Here is a 12203-nt window from a genome sequence, read left to right on the forward strand (position 1 = left end):
TAAGAAATTAGAAAGGTCGCAAGTAAACGACCTAATGCTTCGCCTTAAAGCCTTGGAAAAAGAAGAACAAGGCAAACCAAAAAGTAGTAGACGGGAAGAAATAATAAAGATTAGGGCAGAAATTAATGAAATAGAAACAAAAAGAACAATCCAAAGAATTAATGAAACAAAGAGTTGGTTCTTTGAAAGGATAAACAAGATTGATAAACCCTTAGCAAATCTGACCAAAAGAAAGAGAGAAGAGACACAAATTAATAAAATCAGAGATGAACAAGGTTAACATCACAACAGATTCCAGAGAAATTCAAAAAATTATAGGGACATACTATAAAAGCATATACTCCACAAAGTATGAAAATCTGAAAGAAATGGATGATTTCCTTGATCTATATGACCTACCTAAATTAAATCAAAATGAGATTAATCACTTAAATAGACCTATAACAAACATGGAGATCCGAGCAGTTATCAATAATCTCCCAACTAAAAAAAGCCCAGGCCTGGATGGATTCACTGCTGAATTTTACCAGACTTTTAAGGAAGAGCTAACACCATTGCTTCTTAAGCTTTTCCAGGAAATAGAAAAAGAAGGAATCCTACCAAACTCCTTCTATGAGGCCAGCATCACCCTGATACCAAAACCAGGCAAAGATAGAACAAAAAAAGAAAATTACAGACCAATCTCCCTCATGAACATAGATGCAAAAATTCTCAACAAAATATTGGCAAACAGAATACAAGAGTATATCAAAAAGATCATTCACCCTGACCAAGTAGGCTTTATCCCAGAGATGCAGGGATGGTTCAACATACGCAAATCTATAAATGTAATACATTACATAAATGGGTTGAAGGACAAAAATCACATGATCATCTCATTAGATGCAGAGAAAGCATTTGACAAAATCCAACATCCCTTCATGATAAAAGTCCTACAGAGACTGGGAATAGAAGGAACATATCTCAATATAATAAAGGCTATTTATGACAAGCCTACAGCCAACATATTACTAAATGGGGAAAAACTGGAAGCTTTTCCACTAAAATCAGGAACAAGACAAGGGTGTCCACTGTCTCCACTTCTATTTAATATAGTTTTGGAAGTCTTAGCCATAGCAATAAGGCAAGAGACACACATAAAAGGGATACAAATTGGAAAGGAAGAAATCAAGCTATCATTATTTGCAGATGACATGATTCTATACATAAAGGACCCTAAAGACTCTACTAGCAAGCTGTTAGAGCTAATCAAAACCTACAGCAATGTAGCAGGATACAAAATAAATACACAGAAATCAGTAGCCTTCGTATATGCTAACAACAAACACACAGAGGATGAAATCAGAGAATCACTCCCATTCACAATTGCATCAAAAAAAATAAAATACCTTGGAATAAACCTAACTAAGGAAGTAAAGGAATCTATACAATGAGAACTTTAAGACACTCAAGCGAGAAATTGCAGAAGACACTAGAAAGTGGAGAAACATCCCTTGTTCCTGGCTTGGAAGAATCAATATCGTGAAAATGGCAATCTTACCTAAAGCAATCTACACATTTAATGCAATCCCTATCAAAATTCCAAAGGCTTTCTTCATGGAAATAGAAAAAACAATCCAAAAATTCATTTGGAATCATAAAAAACCTCGAATATCTAAAATAATACTGAGCAACAAAAAAGAGGCTGGTGGTATCACCATACCTGATTTTAACCTATACTACAGAGCCATAGTAACAAAAACAGCATGGTACTGGCACAAAAACAGACATGTAGATCAGTGGAACAGAATAGAGGACCCAGATGTAAGCCCAAGTAGCTATAGCCACCTGATATTCGATAAAAATGCCAAAAATACTCATTGGAGAAGAGACAGCCTCTTCAGCAAATGGTGTTTTGAAAACTGGATAAATATCTGCAGAAGGATGAAAATAGATTCTTCTCTCTCGCCATGCACAAGAATTAAGTCCAAATGGATTAAAGACCTTAACATCAGACCGGAAACTTTGAAACTGCTAGAGGAAAAAGTAGGGGAAACCCTCCAACATATTGGTCTTGGCAAAGACTTTCTGAATACAACCCCAATTGCTCAGGCAATAAAACCACAGATTAACCACTGGGACCTAATGAAATTACAAAGATTTTGCACCGCAAAGGACACAGTGAAAAAAGCAAAGAGGCAACCTACAGAATGGGAAAAAATCTTCGCCAGCTATATATCTGATAAAGGATTAATATCTAGGATATACAAAGAACTCAAAAAGTTAACTAATAAGGAATCAAACAGGCCAATCAAAAAATGGGCTAAGGAGCTAAATAGAGAGTTCTCAAAGGAAGAAATACGAATGGCATATAAGCACCTAAAAAAATGTTCTACGTCACTAGTCATCAGGGAAATGCAGATTAAAACTACATTGAGATTCCATCTCACTCCTGTCAGATTGGCCACCATCATGAAAACAAATGATCATAAATGTTGGCGGGGATGTGGAAAAAAAGGAACCCTTCTGCACTGCTGGTGGGAATGCAATCTGGTCCAGCCATTGTGGAAAAACAGTGTGGAGGTTCCTAAAGCAGCTAGAGATTGATCTACCATATGACCCAGCTATAGCACTCCTAGGCATATATCCAAAGGACTCATCTCATTTCCTTAGAAGTACATGCTCAACCATGTTTATTGCTGCTCAATTTATAATAGCTGGGAAATGGAACCAGCCTAGATGTCCCTCAACAGATGAGTGGATAATGAAGATGTGGTACATTTATACAATGGAGTTCTACTCAGCGGTAAAGAAAAATGAAGTTATGAAATTTGCAGAAAAATGGATGGACCTGGAAAGTATTATACTAAGTCAGGTAACCCAGGCCCAGAAAGCCAAGCGCCACATGTTCTCCCTCATATGGGGATCCTAGCTACAGATGACTGGGCTTCTGTGTGAGAATGAAAATACTTAGTAGCAGAGGCCAGTAAGTTGAAAAGGAGACATAAAGGGTGGAGAAAGGAAGGGAGGAGGATACTTAATAGGTTGATATTGTATATATGTAATTACAATGATTGTAATGGGGAGGTAATATGATTGAGAATGGAATTTCAAACGGGAAAGTGTGGGGGTGGGGAGGGAGGGAATTACCATGGGATATATTTTATAATCATGGAAAATGTTAATAAAAATTAAAAAAAAAAAAAAAAAGCAGGATCCTACAATTTGTTGTCTTCAAGAAACTCACCTTTCTACAAAGGATAGACATTATCTTAGGGTGAAAGGTTGGAAGACGGTGTTTCAAGCAAATGGGCCTAGAAAACAAGCAGGGGTTGCTATCCTAATATCAGACAGGGTGGACTTTAGTCCGAAGTTAGTCAAAAAAGATAAGGAAGGTCACTTTATATTGATTAAGGGCACACTACAACAGGAGGACATTACAATCCTAAACATATATGCACCTAACATGGGGGCTCCCAAATTCGTCAAACAAACACTATTAGAACTAAGGTCACAGATAACACCAAACACGGTGGTGGTGGGTGACTTTAACACCCCACTCTCATCAATTGACAGGTCATCCAGGGAAAGAATAAACTGAGAGGCATCTGGACTAAATGAGGTCATAGAAGGAATGGACATAACAGATATATACAGGACATTTCATCCAAAGGCTGCAGAATATACATTCTTTTCAGCAGCACATGGAACATTCTCTAAAATAGACCATATATTAGGACACAAAGCAAATCTTAACAAATTCAGGAAAATTGAAATAATTCCTTGCATTCTATCTGACCACAATGGAATTAAACTACAAATCAGTAGCAAGAAAGGCTATAGAGCATACACAAAATCATGGAAGCTAAACAATACACTACTAAATGATGAGTGGGTCAATGAAGAAATCAAAAAGGAAATCAAAAAATTTATAGAGTCAAATGATAATGAGAACACAACATACCAAAATCTCTGGGACACAATGAAGGCAGTTCTAAGAGGTAAATTTATAGCCTTAAGTGCCTATATTAAGAAATTAGAAAGGTCGCAAGTAAACGACCTAATGCTTCGCCTTAAAGCCTTGGAAAAAGAAGAACAAGGCAAACCAAAAAGTAGTAGACGGGAAGAAATAATAAAGATTAGGGCAGAAATTAATGAAATAGAAACAAAAAGAACAATCCAAAGAATTAATGAAACAAAGAGTTGGTTCTTTGAAAGGATAAACAAGATTGATAAACCCTTAGCAAATCTGACCAAAAGAAAGAGAGAAGAGACACAAATTAATAAAATCAGAGATGAACAAGGTAACATCACAACAGATTCCAGAGAAATTCAAAAAATTATAGGGACATACTATAAAAGCATATACTCCACAAAGTATGAAAATCTGAAAGAAATGGATGATTTCCTTGATCTATATGACCTACCTAAATTAAATCAAAATGAGATTAATCACTTAAATAGACCTATAACAAACATGGAGATCCGAGCAGTTATCAATAATCTCCCAACTAAAAAAAGCCCAGGCCCGGATGGATTCACTGCTGAATTTTACCAGACTTTTAAGGAAGAGCTAACACCATTGCTTCTTAAGCTTTTCCAGGAAATAGAAAAAGAAGGAATCCTACCAAACTCCTTCTATGAGGCCAGCATCACCCTGATACCAAAACCAGGCAAAGATAGAACAAAAAAAGAAAATTACAGACCAATCTCCCTCATGAACATAGATGCAAAAATTCTCAACAAAATATTGGCAAACAGAATACAAGAGTATATCAAAAAGATCATTCACCCTGACCAAGTAGGCTTTATCCCAGAGATGCAGGGATGGTTCAACATACGCAAATCTATAAATGTAATACATTACATAAATGGGTTGAAGGACAAAAATCACATGATCATCTCATTAGATGCAGAGAAAGCATTTGACAAAATCCAACATCCCTTCATGATAAAAGTCCTACAGAGACTGGGAATAGAAGGAACATATCTCAATATAATAAAGGCTATTTATGACAAGCCTACAGCCAACATATTACTAAATGGGGAAAAACTGGAAGCTTTTCCACTAAAATCAGGAACAAGACAAGGGTGTCCACTGTCTCCACTTCTATTTAATATAGTTTTGGAAGTCTTAGCCATAGCAATAAGGCAAGAGACACACATAAAAGGGATACAAATTGGAAAGGAAGAAATCAAGTTATCATTATTTGCAGATGACATGATTCTATACATAAAGGACCCTAAAGACTCTACTAGCAAGCTGTTAGAGCTGATCAAAACCTACAGCATTGTAGCAGGATACAAAATAAATACACAGAAATCAGTAGCCTTCGTATATGCTAACAACAAACACACAGAGGATGAAATCAGAGAATCACTCCCATTCACAATTGCATCAAAAAAAATAAAATACCTTGGAATAAACCTAACTAAGGAAGTAAAGAATCTATACAATGAGAACTTTAAGACACTCAAGCGAGAAATTGCAGAAGACACTAGAAAGTGGAGAAACATCCCTTGTTCCTGGCTTGGAAGAATCAATATCGTGAAAATGGCAATCTTACCTAAAGCAATCTACACATTTAATGCAATCCCTATCAAAATTCCAAAGGCTTTCTTCATGGAAATAGAAAAAACAATCCAAAAATTCATTTGGAATCATAAAAAACCTCGAATATCTAAAATAATACTGAGCAACAAAAAAGAGGCTGGTGGTATCACCATACCTGATTTTAACCTATACTACAGAGCCATAGTAACAAAAACAGCATGGTACTGGCACAAAAACAGACATGTAGATCAGTGGAACAGAATAGAGGACCCAGATGTAAGCCCAAGTAGCTATAGCCACCTGATATTCGATAAAAATGCCAAAAATACTCATTGGAGAAGAGACAGCCTCTTCAGCAAATGGTGTTTTGAAAACTGGATAAATATCTGCAGAAGGATGAAAATAGATTCTTCTCTCTCGCCATGCACAAGAATTAAGTCCAAATGGATTAAAGACCTTAACATCAGACCGGAAACTTTGAAACTGCTAGAGGAAAAAGTAGGGGAAACCCTTCAACATATTGGTCTTGGCAAAGACTTTCTGAATACAACCCCAATTGCTCAGGCAATAAAACCACAGATTAACCACTGGGACCTAATGAAATTACAAAGATTTTGCACCGCAAAGGACACTGTGAAAAAAGCAAAGAGGCAACCTACAGAATGGGAAAAAATCTTCGCCAGCTATATATCTGATAAAGGATTAATATCTAGGATATACAAAGAACTCAAAAAGTTAACTAATAAGGAATCAAACAGGCCAATCAAAAAATGGGCTAAGGAGCTAAATAGAGAGTTCTCAAAGGAAGAAATTCGAATGGCATATAAGCACCTAAAAAAATGTTCTACGTCACTAGTCATCAGGGAAATGCAGATTAAAACTACATTGAGATTCCATCTCACTCCTGTCAGATTGGCCACCATCATGAAAACAAATGATCATAAATGTTGGCGGGGATGTGGAAAAAAAGGAACCCTTCTGCACTGCTGGTGGGAATGCAATCTGGTCCAGCCATTGTGGAAAACAGTGTGGAGGTTCCTAAAGCAGCTAGAGATTGATCTACCATATGACCCAGCTATAGCACTCCTAGGCATATATCCAAAGGACTCATCTCATTTCCTTAGAAGTACATGCTCAACCATGTTTATTGCTGCTCAATTTATAATAGCTGGGAAATGGAACCAGCCTAGATGTCCCTCAACAGATGAGTGGATAATGAAGATGTGGTACATTTATACAATGGAGTTCTACTCAGCGGTAAAGAAAAATGAAGTTATGAAATTTGCAGAAAAATGGATGGACCTGGAAAGTATTATACTAAGTCAGGTAACCCAGGCCCAGAAAGCCAAGCGCCACATGTTCTCCCTCATATGGGGATCCTAGCTACAGATGACTGGGCTTCTGTGTGAGAATGAAAATACTTAGTAGCAGAGGCCAGTAAGTTGAAAAGGAGACATAAAGGGTGGAGAAAGGAAGGGAGGAGGATACTTAATAGGTTGATATTGTATATATGTAATTACAATGATTGTAATGGGGAGGTAATATGATTGAGAATGGAATTTCAAACGGGAAAGTGTGGGGGTGGGGAGGGAGGGAATTACCATGGGATATATTTTATAATCATGGAAAATGTTAATAAAAATTAAAAAAAAAAAAAAAAGTTTTTGACTCTGACCTGTAACTCCCAGTAGAAGAAATCAGTGCTACCCACATTGAGCTGTTGATTTGGATCCCCAAACAAGACAGGCTTCTGTCAGTAACTACTTGATTACTCATCTGATGTAGAAGGTAAAATGACCCTATTGCTGAAGACACCATATGCTGCCAACACAGAACATGGAGAGACTGTGCTGGAATCCGGAACAGAGTCAGTCCCCCGGCAGTTAGCCCATTTAGTGCTGGAAAGCACTATATGAGCTACTGGGGGTAAGTGGCCAACAACCATGTGAGCAAGCAAGAGTCTAAGCTATTCATTAGCAACCAGCCTGACAACTACACATCAGTGCAATAGTGGCATAAAGCCTTGGTGGGTAACCAATGACTTTCTGATCGGCTAAGAGACCTGCTCAGTAGAAAGGAACCCATATCTGAAACTGGGAACCAGGCCTGAATCCTATGCAGACAAAGATTATGCTTTCCAGTGTCTAGATTCCACTAGTCTTTGGCTAAAAGTAGGGCTATATCCATCAAAATCTCCCTAAATTAATAACAATTACCCAATTCATGATGACTTCACTCTCTGTTGGAGAATCTGTTTTTCTTCTACAGAAGGTAGCAAGACCCAAGGAGATAATCTACCCTTTGCATTTCTACAAATGCTCAGCTGAAACCACAGAGGAAGTGGGGAGATGAGCAAGAGTGCTGCTTCCACAATAAGCCTGATAATCAGCCCCAGGGCATAGCAGACAGACCCTAAGGATACTTAACACCTACCAAAGCAGAGATCCAGAGGCTCCTAAGAGCTCATCATTGAAGTAGACTTAAAACACACCCACCATGACTCAAGAAATTTTGCAGAATAGGAGGTGGAAAGTAGTACTCTTTCCGAACATGCAGAGCGTTCAGCAGGAAATAAGAGCCAAGGTTGGAACATCATACCCAAAGGCACTGCCTCCCCCCAATAACTGACTGCTGCTCCCACAACACATAACCCATAACCCCATGGGGAATACCAGCAACCCCACTAAGGAGGGCCCCCAGTTGAATGGAGGAAGGGAAGAGGGAAAAGATGGTACCAACACATGATATATCCATACAAAGTATATTCTTTTTTATTTCATTTATTATTCATCAGACATAGAGAGAATTTGTGTGTCAGGGCCTTAGCCACTGCAGAGGGACTCCACATGCATACACCAACTTGTGCACATACACCACCTGTGTGCATATGTCACCTTGTGCATCTGATTTAAGTGGGTTCTGGGGAGTTGAACCTGGTTCTCTAGGCTTCACAGTTAAGCACCTTACCATTAAACCATCTCTCCAGCCCCAAAGTATGTTCTTAATTTTAAAAAGGTTTTTTTTTAAAAAAAAAAAAAAAAAACTTTTTTAGAAGTAACAATTCAGGAGCTGTAGAAATGGCTCAGTGGTTAAAGGCACTAGCTGTTCCATTCCCCAGTACCTAAATAAAGCCAGATGCACAATGTGGCACAGGCATCTGGAATTTGTTTGCAGTGGCAAGTGGCCCTGGCATATCCCTTCTCCTTCTCTCTCATTCTCTCTCTCTCTCCATGATAATATAATTTGTTTAATGAAACAGTTTTTAAAAATGTATCTGGGGGCTGGAGAGATGGCTTAGCAGTTAAGGCATTTGCCTGCAAAGCCAAAGTATCCCAGTTCGATTCTCCAGGACCCAAGTAAGCCAGATGCACAACAGGATGCATGCATCTGGAGTTCATTTGTAGTGGCTGGAGGTCTTGGTGCTCCCATTCTCTCCGTCCCCCCTTCTCTCATCTCTCTCTCAAATAAATAATTTTTTTTTAAAAAAATGTATCTGGGAGGAGAAAGTGGGGGGGAGGGAGGGAATTAACATGGGATTTTTTTATAATCATGGAAAAGGCTAATAAAAAATTTTTTAAAAATGTATCTGGGGCTGGAAAAAATGGCTGAGTGATGAAAGGCACTTGCCTGCAAAGCCTGCCAGCATCCCTAAGCTACCCACACAACCGCACAAAGCTGGACACAGGTGCAAATGTTTGGTGTTCGTTTGCTGCAGCAGAAATCGCCCTGCACGCCTACACACACTCACACTGGAGAGGCGGGGCATGGTAGCTCGCTGGCTGAGGCACGAGACTTGTGAGGAGTTACACGCCAGCCTGAGCTAAGGCAAGAACAGGAAAAAGCAAATACAGCAAAAGCAGCTGTGGGAAGTCACTTATCCCCCAAATTCTCAGGACCCTCAACAGAATGAGGACGACAGCATACTTACTCCTCGTGACTGTAAAGCAGACTGAGATATTAATGTCTGGCTTACAATACAGGTTCAATACATATTATCTAGAGTAGCCCTGACACAAAGGTCTTCACGCTTGTCCTCCAACATGACACGATCTTTTCACCTCAAACGTTCCCCTCCTCCACCACCGGTATGCCAAGGCGATGGCACTTTATTATTTAAAATTCAGTTTCGGGGCTGGAGAGATAGCTCAGCAGGTTAAGCGCTTGCCTGGAAAGCCTAAGGACCCAGGTTCGATTCCCTAGTACCTACGTAAGCCAGATGCACTAGGTGGTGCATGCATCTCAAATTGTTTACAGCGGTTGGAGGCCCTGGAGCACCCATTCTATGTGCCTTTTTCTCTCTTATTAAATAAATAAGTACATAAATACATAATTCAGTCTCAAATGCCCAAAAGGCTTCATCTTATCACTTTATTTCCTGCTGAACACTCTGCATGTTCGGAAAGAGTACTACTTCTGTCACCCAGAACACCTCTGGCCCTTTCCGTGCAAAACACGGCCGGACCAGAACTACTACTTCCGCAAGATGGAGGCGGCTCTGGAAGCGGGAGTCGACGCAATGCAGTCTGGGAATTGTAGTCCACACCACACTGAGGGGGCAGTGGCCGGGAGGAAGGGATTATCTACGGCGCTCGCAAAATGTTCCCAGCTGTGATCGCCAAGGGAGAGAAAACAACACTTACCGAGACTCGGAACTCCACGCCGGAGCTCGAGACACAATAGGGGAAGAGCAGAGAGCAAGACAACGACAACGACCCCACGAGACGCCATGGCAGCGGAAATCCCAAGGCCCAGAGAAGCCCACCCTTTCCGGTCGCGCCTTCTGGACAGGGTGGAGCGGAGCCCTGCGGGGGAGAACAATCTAAGGAAGCAGTTAGGGCCGGGTCCTCGGGCGGAATGAGACAGAGCCCTGGGGCCTCGAACTCATGGTCCTTGGCTCAGAAGGTGCAGGTTCCTCTCGCGTCACGTGATGTAGGGAAGCGCCGGCTCGTAGTGTGGAGCCACGGCTGCGGATGGCAGTGACCGCTGGCTCCTGACACCTGCTCCGGCAGTGTCACGTGCTGTGGACCTGGCACTCCATTTCTCTCTGTTTTGCAGTCTTGCTTACGCGGGTTACTGTTGTGACTTGGCTGGTTGTACAGTTCTGTGACCTCATTGCCATCCCATGACTCACAAATGGCACCTCTCCCAACCTGCCACTCAGTTAACTTATTGAAGTCTAAAGTCTTCTCCGCCTTCAAGGCTTCGTGCTTTCAAATGTCCTTTTCATCAGTCACCCATCAAGTTAGTTGGACTAACATTTGTGTCCCACACCTTGACTGGTACTTTCGAACTTATGGAGATTCAAGTATGTGCAAGTCATTGAGGGTATATTGTGTATATGTATGGAGGTTGTCAATAAATTTAATTATTAAAAAAAAAAAGACAGGGCTGGAGAGATGGCTTAGCGGTTAAGCGCTTACCTGTGAAGCCTAAGGACCCCGGTTCGAGGCTCGGTTCCCCAGATCCCACGTTAGCCAGATTCACAAGGGGGCGCACGCGTCTGGAGTTCGTTTGCAGAGGCTGGAAGCCCTGGCGCGCCCATTCTCTCTCTCTCCCTCTATCTGTCTTTCTCTGTGTCTGTCGCTCTCAAATAAATAAATAAAAAATTAAAAAAAAAAAAAAGGACAGACTGAGAGATAGCTTAGTGGTTAACATGCTTGCCTGTAAAGCCAAAGGACTCAGGTTCGATTCCCCAGGACTCACATAAGCAAGATGCACAAGGTGGTGCGTGTGTCTGGAGGTCATTTGCAGTGGCTGGAAGCCCTGGTGCACCACTCACTCTTTGTATTTGCCTCTTTCTCCCTCTCTCACAAATACATAAATAACAATAAAGATTAAAAAAAGCTCGCTGGACATGGTGGCACACACCTTTAATCCCAGCCCTGGGGAGGCAGAGGTAGGAGGCTCTCCCTGAGTTCAAGGGCACCCTGAGACTCCATAGTGAATTCCAGGTCAGCCTTGGCTAGAGCAAGAGACTATCTCAACAACAACAACCACCACCAAAAAAAAAAAAAAAAAAAAAAACCCTCAGTGGCATAGATGCCTCCATAAAGGCATACAATCCAGTGCCCCAGTGCTGTGGCAGTAATGTATATGCACAGGTGCTACAGAACTATATCCTACAGGGCAGAAGTATTTCTCAAGATCATGGCTAACATGTAAACTTAGGATTTGGACATCAGAATCTAAGAGTAAAGGTGTGCCCTCAAGTTTAGGAAACAGCAAAAGAGATCCAGCAATTCAAATATTGCTACAGCTTAAAGCTTGAATGACAAAGCTTGTGTAAATGTAAATTGGACCTAGGGCGACAGAAGCCTGCTCTGTATACAGGCTATATAGGCTATGAAATTTATTGCCAGACCTAGGACCTCAAGCCTATATAAATACCAGCATTCAGGAGACTGATGCAGGGGGATTGCCACTTGTTACAGTCCAGTCTAATGAGTTCCAAGACTGGGCTACAGAATGTGAAACTGTCTTTTAAAAAAAAAAAACTGGTCTGGAGAGATGGCTTAGCGGTTAAGTGCTTGCCTGTGAAGCCTAAGGAACCCGGTTCAAGGCTTGGTTCCCCAGGACCCACGTTAGCCAGATGCACAAGGGGGCACAGGCATCTGGAGTTCGTTTGCAATGGCTGGAAGCCCTGGCGTAACCATTCTCTCTCTCTCTCTTT

General features: G+C 40.8%; 1 protein-coding gene across 2 annotated transcripts in view; it reads right to left on the reverse strand.

Moving 5' to 3' along the window:
- Positions 1 to 10476, reverse strand: part of Ubxn8 (UBX domain protein 8) — a 60717-nt gene extending 50241 nt beyond the window's left edge. The window contains exon 1 of one of the 2 annotated variants that reach the window (XM_045158788.1): positions 10174 to 10476. In XM_045158788.1, the coding sequence (XP_045014723.1) occupies positions 10174 to 10261 (88 nt within the window). In that variant the 5' untranslated portion in view covers positions 10262 to 10476. The remainder of the gene's footprint in view (positions 1 to 10173) is intronic. The other variant, XM_045158787.1, reaches the window with a different exon arrangement.
- Between the last annotated feature and the right edge of the window lie 1727 nt (positions 10477 to 12203).

Source organism: Jaculus jaculus, chromosome 9 (genome assembly GCF_020740685.1).
Source record: "Jaculus jaculus isolate mJacJac1 chromosome 9, mJacJac1.mat.Y.cur, whole genome shotgun sequence".
Lineage (NCBI taxonomy): Eukaryota > Metazoa > Chordata > Mammalia > Rodentia > Dipodidae > Jaculus > Jaculus jaculus.